Below are 13,758 nucleotides of genomic sequence, written 5' to 3'. Positions count from 1 at the left end.
CTGCTCCACTCTGCGCTCTTTCTCTCTAGGCTGCCGCCCTGGTGGAGGAGGAGACGCGACGCTACCGGCCCACTAAGAATTACCTCAGCTACCTGCCCACACCTGACTACAGCGCCTTTGAGGTGAGCCAGGGAGGTGCCGTGGGTAGCCAGAGCCAAGCCCTGAAGTCTCCTGGTTACAGGCTCCTGCCAGGAGGCTGCTGCAGCATGAGGCCAACTGTGCCCTCACTGTGGGGCTGGGGCGCAAAGAGAACTGCCACCATCAGTCACTGCGTGGCAGGGCTTCAGTCTCTCCTGCCCTCGGGGGTGGGAGCACTCTGGGTCTCTCCTTTCCCCTACTTGGCTGTGGGTAACTGTCTGCTCTGCACCAACAGACTGAAATTATGCGGAATGAGTTTGAGCGCCTGGCAGCCCGGCAGCCCATAGAGCTCCTCAGCATGAAAAGGTGAGTGAGAGTCCGCACAAGTGACTGCTATGAGCCGAGTGGGAAAGGCCTGGTCTGGATGGAACCGTTCCAGACCCTGGCAGGCGTGCTCTTGCTGACGGAAGCAGTGTAATGCACGATTCTTAGGCCAGGTCTTCAGTACAAACCCATATCGGTATAACTAAGTCTCTCAGGCCAGTGGTGTGAAAAATCCACACCCGTTAGCGGCATGGTTATACCTACCTAATCCCCTGTGTTGACAGCGCCAGGTCGACGGGAGAGATTCTCCTATTGATACAGCTACTGCCTGTTGGGGAGATGGATTAACTAGGGGAAAAGCTCTCCTGTTGGCATAGGAGCGTCTTCACTTAAGTGCTGCAGTGGCGCAGCTGTATCGGTGCAGCTGCCCCAAAGCAGTATTTTGAGTGTAGATCTGTCCTTATTTGTGCAGCTGCTTTTAATAATGCTTTGGTTTTTTGAAAATGTAGCAGCTTTAATTAGGGCTACCTTTCTTTAAAACACATCGTCACCTTTTCTAACAGGAGGGACAGAGAAGCCAAAATCACATCTTTTTTTAGATGATACAGCCATGGAGCCTTAGACTTCTTGGCAAGTTCAAATAGCTTCAACTCCTCTTTACTGGAAACTCAGGATTGCCAGAGTGGAGAGAGATCCAGCCGAGACACACGATTGGCTGAACACCCTTAAGTTTCAGCAGATAACCTTTCCTGTTGTGTAGGTCAGCCCAGCTCTGTTAAATATACTGACAGTTTGAAATGGGAACCTACTGTTTTTTTTCCTAGCAGTAACATGCTGTATTTCACTCATTACATTTATTTTGACAAGTAGCTGCACGTTGCATTGTTTCTTACTAAATAAAAGTGGACAACAAGATTCCTTCCTCTATTTTCTCTATCTAGTTCTGAGATGATGGCTTTCTCTGCATTAGGTTTGACACTAGGTCAGTGTTTGTGCCTCTGAGCAAAATTGGTTCTAGAAGGTCTAAATGCAATGACCTTAATTGTAGTTGAGACGTGTTTAGAGACACATTTTTCTGGTTGGCTTTATTTCAGGTATGAGCTGCCTGCTCCATCCTCTGGTCAGAAGAATGATATCACAGCATGGCAAGAATGTGTTAATAACTCAATGGCTCAGCTGGAGCATCAGGCTGTTCGGATTGAGAATCTGGAGTTAATGTCTCAGCATGGCTGCAATGCTTGGAAAGTGTATAACGAGTAAGCAGTTCCTTCTTTTCTTCTGAAAATATTGGACAAAAGTGGTGTCAATTTTCAGTTCTCCAGGTGTTTTCCATATAACTTCTTCAGAATAATCACCAAATTTTATTGAAATGTCTCTCACAACTTCAGAACCTGTCCTGTAACCATGGTAGAGTTCATCTGATCAGACTGTATGCTGATGATGGTGGAAGGGAACTCTCTCCACCTTCGTATTGAGACCACAGAAATGGCTGCAGTAGCCCTGCTGCAGTAGCCCTGCTGCTGCCACAACCCTCTCTGTGCTGGAGAATGATCCAGTGGAGCCATGCACCTAACAGTCACATCCCATATTCCAGCCTCTCCCACTGTTCCAAATACAGTGGGGCCCAGGGAGCCCAACAGAAGACAGCTGCAACATGTGCCGGTTTTGTGTCCATCTGTTCAGGGTCCCCAGATCTTGCTCCTCCCTTTCTGCAGAAGAAGTTTAGTTTTACTAGAGGGCAGATTGGAGGAGGGGGACAGGGTTTTAGCCCTTACAATGAAATCTGTCTTGAGTGACTATCAAGGGAACCAGCCAGAATCTGCTTTCCTCAGTGGTTCTCAAACTAATTTGTGGAGCCCTTCCTGGGTGGTTTGCAGAATGGAGTAAAACCTAGGCAGAGGCAGGATTGAGGCATTTGCAGAGATGTTTGAGAGAAGCTCTGAGTTCTACAGAATGAAAGAGGTTGGAGAATTCCTGGTAGATGTTTGTGTCCTTAACTGAAGTGTAAGGTGGGAAACTGAAGCATGAGTCCACCCAATTTATGCTTAGTCACGTTTTGTCTTTGATTCTATCTGAAAATGTACAAATATTGTCACTTCTAGTTTCTGATCATATTTATGTGACAGATAACAAACAGATAAAATGGAACAGGTAGGGTCCCAAGTTACTGAGTTCCAGGAGACCAGGAAGCTCTTCTCCACTTCATGATGGTCATCTCAATCTCTGGAAGATACTCTCCAACTTCAGTCCTTGTTCACTTTGTATTTTTTAATAATTTTCAACATCACATATGCATTCCAATCAACATTAAGCACTGTGTCTTACATAACACATACAATACACATGCACAAACTTTAATGTATGTAACTTATGTTGTCCACATTATCTTCGTCTCACCTTACTCCTGCTTTTCCCAATCCGGGGACTTTTTAGCATGACGTTTTGTGTATTTTATTGTACTGACTAACTTTTTCTTGTCTGTGTCCTCCAACACAATACAGTCTGTGAACAAAATAAAATGTCCTATCAGCTGTGAACATCATTTAAGCAAGTCCTCCTAAGAGAGAAATTGGCAAGACTTATGTCAAGCAAAGACTAGGCCAAAGCCTTAGCATAAGTGTTACACTGGTCTATCCAGCTCGTTCTCTATACATGGTCATAAACTATTAACATTAAACTAACAAAATGTCAACTTTTTTTAACATTCAGCAATTTTTCATCTTTGGATATTATAGTTCAATATGTGTGTGTCCTAAATTATTCATTAATCTTTATTTTTCTTATTTGAGTAGGAAAATTATGGGGAATAATGTGCCCCAATTTGAGCATATTCTTATCTTTCCAAATACAGGTTTCCAAGGGACTTTTTGCTCAAAGTTTAGCATCACGCTTGTAAACCAATAAAAAGCTTTGTCAGTAATTTTGCCTGTTGCATTTTGAGGTGCATTTTTCAGCTTAGGGCCTATGTGTTTAATTGTTCCCCAGCAGCAGGTCAACCCAAATCATGCAGGTTTACTGTAAAATGATTGTATAAGATAGTGTGCCTCTTCAAGGTGAGGTGCAAATATCAGACATCTTGGCCTGGGTGGGGAGTATGACCATCATGTTGTTTATATCATTTTGGAGAAATAAATGACACACCAATCTTTGTTTTTCCTTGCTTCCCTCTATTGATTGTATAGCGCTGAGTGAGCTGATAAATTCCATGTGTTCTCCTGTTTTTACACTTTTCATCTTTGCTTATTAGACACCTGGTTCATATGATCGAACAAGCTCAGAAAGAACTACAGAAATTGAGGTAAGTGCTGCCCTTTCTCATCCTTGTGTTCAAACTTGGAAGGGACTCTAAAGGTAATTCCCCAATAACAGGTATAGAAAGGCCTCCACTCAGCCCTATCACCCCTGCCCTGCCCTAGGCTGCTGCCAGGGTTGTAGAGAAGAGGACCTGGTCATATTTCTTTTGGTTTTGTGCTGAAGCAGCAGGTGGTGAATTAGTCCACCATTTTTGGACAAACTCACTACAATTCCACCTGTTTCCAATCCATACAAACTGTTTCTGCCTGGACCCCTACCCAGCAGTAGTGGATCCTCCTTGAAGAACAGCTACTGGTAATGGGCTCCGACTGCTTGGAGTTATTTTTGTCCAGAGGATTCCAATAGTTTTGACAGGTCTATGTGGTGGCTAGTGTGAGGTTTGGCTTGTTGATTGCTTTGATCAGGGCTACAGCCTTGAATAGACAGCAAATGCAGATTGGTCACCAGTGGAGGGTGTAAGGAACAGGGGTGACCTGATCATGGCAGCTCATCCTGCTGAGATGGACTGGTGCATTCCGTACAAGCAGGAGCTTTTTCATGGATTATACCTTCAGACTCCGATACAGCAAATTACAGTAGTCCAGTCTGAAGGTGACAATCTCATGAAACACTGTGTGGATCCTTGTCAGAGGCAAGGGCGAAGTTGCCTAGCATGCCATTTCTCACCACTGCCTGTTTTTCTTGGGCAATTTAGGATTCGTTTCTGAGATACAGCGAGTGTGGGAAGCAGGGGTGATAGGGCTCTTTGCTGGAGTTTGGGAAATGTTCCAGAACAAACTTGGATATGCAGTTTGAGTATTGAGACTGACAAAAGCAAGAACCTCATCAGTGTTCTAATTGTATTTAATACAAAATCTAAATGGTCTCTGTGTATCCAGCTCTTCCCAGCCTCTGTCTGGAGCCACTTCCATCCAAAGATATCATTGTTGGCTTCATGAGAATGGTGCAGTTTAGTTTAAGCATCCTGATTTTTCTCAGAGTGGACAAAACAGAATTCTGAGCTCAGACACTCCGACACTCTTTGCTTTTCCTGCCCTACTAGCATGTTTGAGTTTCATTTTACAGAATTTTATGTCCACAGTCCGCTTTCTCTTTAGACTTGATACTTAGGTTTAGTTTATATGTATGCCTATGACTGAGCTTCATGCTTCTGGTGCTGTGCATTTGGGTATCCAGGATCCTTTCCAGTAGCTGAGTAAGGGAGTTGGGCTGCATTTCAAGCACAACAGCAAATGTTAAACTTCCAGCGCAGCAGAAAAAGTGAATGCAATTGTGTGGTTAAACAATTAACATTTTCTCCCAGGAAAAACATTCAAGATCTCAACTGGCAGCGAAAGAACATGCAGCTCACAGCTGGGTCTAAGCTACGAGAGATGGAGTCAACGTAAGTGTCTAAAATCTCCTTCTCTTAATCTAATTCTTCCCCAGATACACATTCTGCATGGGTTTTTTTTCTCCCTCGGAGAGGATAGCCTATGACAGGCTTTTGGTGACCCAGTTAGATGCCTTCACAGGATTGGCATCACCTTGCGCATCTTTTATCAGTAACACTGGCTGCAGGTAATACACCTCTACCCCGATATAACGCTGTCTTCGGGAGCCAAAAAATCTTACCGCATTATAGGTGAAACTGCATTATATCGAACTTGCTTTGATCCGCTGGAGTCCGCTGCCTCGCCCCCCAGAGCACTGCTTTACTGCGTTATATCAGGTCGCGTTATATCGGGGTAGAGGTGTAGTTGTTTAACTGGGTAATTCAAGTGTGGCTGCTTGAAGCAGTGACTGAATGGGGAGGGCAGAGGACACATTAGCAATTTGAAATCACCTACAGAACTTACTTTATTTCTAAAACTCTTAGTTTTCTAACTGTCAGGAATCTGAATGCGTCAGGTTTTGTACATTGTGGTTTAACATCAAGTAAATAGAATGAACGTTCCATCACTTAGTCTGTTTAAATTGGTCATATGTAGTGGCTGAAGTTTATCAGATATTGAGGAACTACTTCCTTGTTTGTATCTAATGGATTGATCCAAAGGTGCAGCTACCTTCCTTTAATTATAGAAACAGTTATTGCTCTGAACAGTCTTAATTGGTATTTAAACTCTGGGTTTTTATATGTTCTGTTCCAGGTGGGTGTCTCTGGTCAGTAAAAACTATGAGATTGAGCGAACGATTGTGCAACTAGAAAACGAAATCTTACAAATTAAACAGCAGCATGGGGAGGCCAACAAGGAGAACATCGAGCAAGACTTCTGAGATCTGACCCCTGCCATTCACTGCAGCAAATTTGCAACTTTTTTTTGTGGAGAGGCCACGTGTCCTTAGGCTCTCTAATACCTGCATGTGTAATGAGATGGAAAACCATCATCAGTTCTCAGTTTCTTGTTTTAAAGACTAGGAGGAGGTAGAGCAGATTCAGGGAAAAAATCCTGCTCCGTAGACTGAATGCACAAGGATTTCATGTGTGAATCAGTGGTTCTTAGACAGAACCATATCTATTTGTTTTTGTATTTCTGATACCTGAAATAAACATTTTTCTAACTTACTTTGGCTTCTGATAGCTGTAAACATCTGAGCATTGTCAGATACTAAACCTCATGCAGGTACCTTAAGCTTGTATGCATGTTTCATTTCATAGGAGCCATTAGAGGGCATGATATCATCAAGGCCATAGATGGAACAAGTTCTTTCTTGGGGCAAGGTTTTTAATTTATTGATGAGAGTGGCTTCATTGCTGTGGTTACTACCTCCATGACCTTTAGAAAGAGCTTTTGCTGGTCTTTGCAAAAGCTGCTGTTTGCATTTCCTGGCACTCCGGCTTGTCTGGCAGATCCAGGGTTTGCTGCTTTGATCTCATTCTTTCTCTTGTCTAGGCCATCTATCTTTTTCAGTGTATAAGGCACCTGTCCTTAGTTCTAGGTGCAGTGTTTAAATTATGCCATAGGTCTTGCTGGAACTACCCAAAGGGCAAAATGCTGTCCAACATTTTTCAGCCACATACGACATCATGGCACAGAAGGAAGAAACAACCCTGACTAGTGACAGTGCAAGAAAAGTTAATGTTAATAGTTTAGTGCAAGTCACTAGGCCGTTCTATAAGAGGAACTGGAGTTTGTACTTAATCCAAAGGAATGAATGGCCTTATTCTAATAGCAAGTGTGCATCACGGATTCAAACTGAATAGATTTTCCTTAGTAATAAACAGGATGCAGTTATGTGTAAAGCAAAAAGGGAAATATATTTGCTTCTTAACACTACAGTTAAAGCCTTCTAAAGAGATTAAAATTCTTGCCTTATTTGTATTTGTATCATCCACACACTCCAGCATAATGGCTGGATCTTTCTTTGCCACGTGGATGATGATGTCAAATATAGCTGTCAGAATATTGCTTTCCTGCTGGAAGCCTGGTGTGACTTCTCTCCTACTGGCAGCCTGACCTTCTCTCCTGCTGGTAGCCTAGTGTGGTCCCCTGCTGCCCTCATCCCTTACTGCTGTGAATTGCTTCCTGTTGCCTCTTAATCTGCATGTCATCCCTTTTCAAAATATAAACATAAAATCCAGCTACAGTGGATTAATATAAAATATCCATGTTGTTAGCTTCTTAAACCAAGATTTGAAATTAACAAGGTCCTCTGCTCTTTGTGAGTCAATTTATCTGACAGAGGAAAATTTTATACTAGATCACTGGCTAAGTTGCCAAAGGTAGCTACTCTTCCCTCATGGGGATAGATACCCATCCCTCTACCAGTTTTAAAATACAGAATTCACTGCCTTGAACCAGTCTAATGCAGTCATTTCTACGACTGATTCTTTGCTACTTACTCAAACCCAAGTATTTGCTATGCTTGTTCCTCTGTTTCTGAACTAGCACTCTTGAAATTTTATGAAGAGAGTGTCTTACATTAATCACAGTTTGTCCCAGGCACTCTAGGATATAATGAAATGATCAGACCTTATACCAAAGTACTATGCTTCTGCTACAAAATATAACTGAAGTTTCAGGTACTGTGATGCTGCTCCTTCCTTTTTGTCCTGATAGCCACACACACAATCATTGCATATGTGTTATTACAAGTAAGCCCTTTTCTTTCTAGGCATTTTAAAATTTGGCTTTCGCGGTGGTATTTTGAATGCCAAAGATCTGCTTTTGTATGGCAACTACTGCTGAAAATTATTTGTATTGCAGCAGTGCTTTGGAGCCCCAGTCAGGGACTAGTCCCCATTACACTTGGCATTGTACCAACACAAGAAAAATTGGTACTCAGTTTTGTTTAAGTCCACATGCATAACTGAAATGTGCACCTGCTGCCATGTCCAATATCCTGTTAACTTTAGCCCTCCTACAGGATACAGGCTCCCTCCTATATCCTGGGTATTTGTAGATGGGAAAGGGAGACTTATGATAAAGTACAGAAGAAATATAGTGCCCAGTAAGGATCCTTCAGTATGCTGGGGTGAGGGAGTGCAAAGGAAGGTTGGCACCTCAGTGTGAACATATCTTAAATCCAAACCTAAGCATTCTTTAATGCAGTCTTTATCTCATTTGTGTTAATCAACAGGGCACCTTGCAGCTTTGGCTGCTCGATGGAGAAGTAGGTGATTGTCAGTGTAAAAGTATAGGGAGCCCTCTTTAATAGCCCCACCACACTTCCATGGAACCGTGGTCATTTGAATAGGAGGGGAGGAAATTTCCCTAAATCACATCAGGCAGCTTGGTAAGTTTTTGCTCTGAGACGCATCGTTTTGGGATCTTCACCCATTGCAAGCCCCAGTTGATTTGCTCAGAGAAATTTATGTAATGTGTTGCCAGTGATGCTGTGACTCTCATGAGAAGCAGAGAAGTCTCTCGTAAGAACATAAGAATGGCCATACTGGGTCAGACCAAAGGTCTGTATCCTGTCTACCGACAGTGACCAATGCCAGGTGTCCCAGAGGGAGTGAGCCTAACAGGTAATGATCAAGTGATCTCTCTCCTGCCATCCATCTCCACCCTCTGACAACAGAGGCTAGGGACACCATTCCTTACCTATCCTGGCTAATAGCCATTAATGGACTTAACCTCCATGAATTTATCTACTTCTCTTTTAATCCCTGTTATAGTCCCAGCCTTCACAACCTCCTCAGGCAAGGAGTTCCACAGATTGACTGCGCCTTTTATTTGTTTTAAACCTGCTGCCCATTAATTTCATTTGGTGGCCCCTAGTTCTTATATTATGGGAACAAGTAAATAACTTTTCCTTATTCACTTTCTCCACACCACTCATGATTTTATATACCTCTATCATATCCCCCCTTAGTCTCCTCTTTTCCAAGCTGGAAAGTCCTAGCCTCTTTAATCTCTCCTCATATGGGACCCATTCCAAACCCCTAATCATTTTAGTTGCCCTTCTCTGAACCTTTTCTAATGCCGGTATATCTTTTTTTGAGATGAGGAGACCACATCTGTACGCAGTATTCAAGATGTGGGTGTACCATGGATTTATATAAGGGCAATAAGATATTCCTCATCTTATTCTCTATCCCTTTTTGAAAATAAGTCTCAAAAATAAGTTTCTTACCTTGTCCATATGTATTCCACTCCTGGCTGTCATGTGCTCTGCCAAAAGTTTCTGATCTCAGTGGTGTCTGTTGGAGCCACACCTGTGTCTTGATTGCCCTCATTCCCCACCCCCAAGGGCATAAAGGGTGAAGTAGGACCAGCCATCCCTCAGTTCCTTTGCCAATACAGAATCCAGGAGTTACCAGACTCCTTAGTAGTGGGAAAGGAGGCTGGATTATGGATTACATATTGACAATGCATCTTGAAGAACCTCAGTTATAGAGTAGGTATCCTTTCTTCCATATCGGTGACTAACAAACAGAGACTTGATGTGGAGGAGGTGGGTGCTCAGAATCTACAAAACCAGTGATTGTAAGACAGCTTTGCCAAAATGGGCATCCAACTGGAAAGCTTCAATGAGGGAATAGTGTTTTGTAAATGCACGTACTGATCCTCAAGTAGGTGCCCTACAGATTTCAAAGATGGAAACACCTTTCAAAGAAACCACAGATGCTGCCTGCGCCCTAGTCAAATGGGCTCTGCCCTGACTTGGTGGGTAGGTTTCTAAACTAGCTAGTGTTGGGATTTCCTCTGAGACCTTTCCATGTGGTTTATCCAGAACACCTGGTCCAGTTCTGGAAGAAGACGTCATCCAGTTCTCTTGTATCCAAAACCTCAGTTCAGCTCCAGCTCATCATTCAGGTTACTTTATTAGGCACTTAACAGCTTTTTGCCCAGGCTGGCCAGACGAAGCTGCTGGGAGTTTAGGTACAGGATGAGCCATAATCCCAATTCATGTGTCACATTACACAGTTTATATACATCTTTCCTAGCTACTTATAGCTATACTTTTTGCATGTGAGGACCAATCACTTTGCAGATTGGTTAAGGTAAACTTATCAGTGCATTGTGTTCCGGCTTGCTTGGTTTACTATAAACATACCTACAATAGTTAGTTTCATTAATTTCTCTCTTCCCATACTTACTATAAATGTTCACAATAGCTAGTGGTGTCAGCAATTACTTGTTTGGGCTTGTTCTGCAGTAACTTGTTTGGGCTTGTCTTAACTTGGGCCTACTCATGTCAACTAAATTAGCCCTACAGCAAGCTCGTCACATAGTAATCCAATCAGAGACCCATTTTGAAAGCCTTTGGGATGATGTAGCTTGACCTTTAACCCTATCTGCAGTAGCAAAAGCAATACAAGGTAAGTGGATAGAGTTCTGAGTACGTCTAAGGTATGAAGCCTAGCCTCCCCTTGTTCGGTATGTGATTTTAGGAAAGAACACAGGTAAGGTGGGTCATCTGGTTTAGATGAAGTCAGAGACCACCTTAGGTAAAAATTCTTGCTGGGGTCCTGTGGAAGACAGTGTATGGTGGGTCTGCCACAAGTGCCTGCATCTTCCCTGACATTTGGGCTGATAGCCTTTTTAGTGGCAATCACTATCTCTATTAAAAGGAAGTTTAGCAATCATGATGCCAAGCACTCAGAGGGAACCCATCAAGCTAGCTGAAACCACATTGAGATCTCAGGCAGGAGGGGGGTTCTAGGACTGGAAGATACACATGAACTAGTCCTGCACCTACTGTTAGTCTTGTGGAGTCTCTTCTGCTTTGAATTAGAATGTTGAAAATATCAGCAGAGCAGCTTCTTTCCACTGTGGTTAACCAGCCAGCATCCATGCTGTGAGATACTGAGGGGATGGGTCTGGATGAAAAATCTGTTTTGGGAACTTGTCAGGAATCAGAGCTAGCGTTACTGGTGTGTGTTAGTTAATGAATGTTGTTTGGAACAAGCAGTATAGCCCCATTACACTTTGTAATTGCTTCTTCCAAACAATGTCTTCATGGTGATATGAAGACAGAACTGCATTTTGTCTAATTTTGTATGTCTTATGGTTTGTTCTTTAATTTTCTGTCTTCTGTATGATATTAATGTGCAGCAGAAAGATGATATGTAATGAAATGACTATATACTTTATTTAAAAGTGAACAGCAAAGCAACCTGTCACCAAAGCCTGTTCACAATATGAATATTTATGAAGCCTCAGACTGCTGGCAAGGGGGCCAGTATAATCACACCCACTTTTAGGAAGTTATGAAAAACTATATCTGAACCAGTCAGCAGGGAAAACAAAAGTCTGACAGCTGATGGAGAACATGAAACACTTGGTGGGGTATGTGAAAACTGTGATACAAGCAGGAAAGAACTGAGTAGCGAGCTACAGTGTTAGTCCTAAATGTAACAGTTTTGATTGATTGATTTTAGACTAATTTTTAAGTCTTATCACTTGGATTAGCGATGAGGGACCACGACCCACTATTTCAATGCTGTGCTCATCTAGTAAATTATTTTTATAACTCAGATAGTAATCTTAAAAGCAGGTCTTTTGCTTATTCTTAACCAATGAGTATTTATTCATTCACCACAGACAATAGGGGTTGTCAGTAACAGTAAACAGTATTTTAATCAAATGAGCACATAAGCTAGGCGTATAACAAAATATAGCTTGAGAAAGGAAAAAAGACAATTATTATGGTTTCTGTGACACAGTTATTAACAATTTTTCATTTGGATTTTATAGTTATCTTGTAATCTATGAACAAGTAATATGTCTCAGATGAGGTAATTTATAAGAAATAAGGAGCTGGTCAAATTGACCCACGGTAATTCACACTATTTATCATTCTCTACAAAATGAGACCTTTTAGGTTTCAGCCCAATATGGGGGAGAGATGAATAGGTACGAGAAACTGCTTAAGAGGAAGTGTTATTTTTCTACTCCCTGCCAAGTTTATCTGGGCTCATAAGATAGACAAACCAATACATAGCTTGGCCTGTAGTTAGCCCCCAAACTTATTCACTTTGTAACTGAAAGACCCAAATAGAATGACCTTACCTATAATTAAAAAAAAAAAGTGAACAAGAGGCAACTTTTAAATTTTACCACTCTTCTCAACTGCTGGTTCATGCTGCAGGGGGTCAAGCTCTTCTCTTTTTGGTTACTGCAGGGTCTGGGGTTTGGCTTCAGCTAATTTTTTCAAACTCTCTTTTGGAGTTTACACAAGCACTATCTCCCACACGTTGCTTTCAACCTCAAATATAGACCCAAATCCTGTTCATAAAGGGGCAGTCTCCATTAACCAAAATGAAACGCTAAACATGTAGCCCCCTTTTTTTTATTTTTATTTTAAAACAGAACGTCCAACTTCACTTCTGAAAACAATGGTGCATATACATTCATTCTAATAATTCCTGTGGGATCTTTACATTAATTTTTATATATGTATTTTTTTTTAAATATCCTATTGCAACTGAGCAGGAGCGTTTGAACCCTCAAAACCCCGGCACCACCTGCTTCCCATTCAGCTATAGTAGCAACTAGTAAGGAGTAGTCATGTTGTTATGAACTATATGGGCCACTATGGGCAGGGCAACATGAATTCATGGCCAGTAGGTCACCCGCTAGGTGTAAGATGACAGTGAGATGCTGGGCATTGGGCTTGGTGTCTTTGCTGGGTGCAGGGCCTGCCCCAGCCTCGCCCAGCGCTCCTGGGGCCGTGGTGCTGTGACAAACGTGGTCCAGTGGTCACGGGCAGCGAAACCAAATGTAACAGTGCCCCTGGACAGGCCCAGCTGACGGCAGGCTGGGTGGGCAGGCTGGTCTGGACCCTGCCCCGGGCATTGCTGAAGGGGGGAGAAAGGCCCGCCTCCTGTGGGCCATGAGGGGGCAGTGCCACTGCCCATCAGGCTCTCTGCAATGGGAGTTGGCTGCCATGGCCAGGCAGCTTACTTCCCCCCCCAGGAAGCTGATTGGCTGCAGCCCCTAAGGGAGCCTAGGGCTCAGCCAGTCGGGCGTCGAGCTGAAGAGAGGAGTCTGGCGAAGAGGAAAGGAAGCCCCGCCCCTTTCCGCGCCCCGCTACCCGCCGCTGCTGCTGCTGCTGAGCCGAAGAGCGAAGCAGCTTCACGACGCCTCCCTGCTCCAGCCGGGGAGGAACACTAGGCGCACGCGCCGCCGCTCCCCAGGGCCATGCCGTACGCGCTCCCTCCGAAGTCGCGTGCCCGCTGGGCACGCCGTGCGCGTCCCCCTGAAGCGGCGTGTCGGCCGCGCGCTCCACGCTGCCCGCGGTCGATAGCCGCTGCGTGCCGGGTGCGCGCCTCGCTCGGGCACGTGCCCAGCCCTGTCCCTGCGCCGCCGGCCGCGTACCTACCGGCCACGAGCACGCAGCGTATGCGGGAGCCCGGTGACGCGGGGCGTGCGGGCGCAGGCGCGGAGCTGGGCGTGCGCGGAGCGGGGAGTCGGGTTCAAAGGAGGAAACATGGCGGAAAACAAAGGAGGCGGTGGGGAGGGGGCCGCGGAGCCCGGCCCGGACGGCGGCGGCCAGGAGCCCGCGGCCACGTCCCCCTCCGGCTCCGCCCCGCCCGCGCCCGCCGTCGCCCCGCCCGAGGAGCGCGAGAGCCCCGGCGCGGCGGCCGAGAAGGGCCCGGCGGAGGCGGAG

General features: G+C 44.4%; 2 protein-coding genes across 2 annotated transcripts in view; both read left to right on the top strand.

The window, feature by feature from the left end:
* The window catches only part of BCAS2 (BCAS2 pre-mRNA processing factor), a 6,822-nt gene extending 560 nt beyond the window's left edge, over positions 1–6,262 (top strand). The window contains exons 2-7 of the mRNA XM_026661098.2: positions 30–122; positions 374–444; positions 1,497–1,658; positions 3,650–3,700; positions 5,021–5,101; positions 5,847–6,262. Coding sequence (XP_026516883.1) covers positions 30–122; positions 374–444; positions 1,497–1,658; positions 3,650–3,700; positions 5,021–5,101; positions 5,847–5,973 — 585 coding nt within the window. The 3' untranslated portion in view covers positions 5,974–6,262. The remainder of the gene's footprint in view (positions 1–29; positions 123–373; positions 445–1,496; positions 1,659–3,649; positions 3,701–5,020; positions 5,102–5,846) is intronic.
* A 7,316-nt stretch (positions 6,263–13,578) lies between these two features.
* The window catches only part of TRIM33 (tripartite motif containing 33), a 71,154-nt gene continuing 70,974 nt past the window's right edge, over positions 13,579–13,758 (top strand). The window contains exon 1 of the mRNA XM_026660988.2: positions 13,579–13,741. Coding sequence (XP_026516773.1) covers positions 13,579–13,741 — 163 coding nt within the window. The remainder of the gene's footprint in view (positions 13,742–13,758) is intronic.

The sequence above is a fragment of the Terrapene carolina genome, unplaced genomic scaffold (assembly GCF_002925995.2).
Source record: "Terrapene carolina triunguis isolate 2854851 unplaced genomic scaffold, T_m_triunguis-2.0 Scaffold926, whole genome shotgun sequence".
Classification (NCBI taxonomy): Eukaryota; Metazoa; Chordata; order Testudines; family Emydidae; genus Terrapene; species Terrapene triunguis.
Note: the sequence above shows the minus strand (reverse complement) of the source record. Positions and strands in the feature narration are given on the sequence as shown.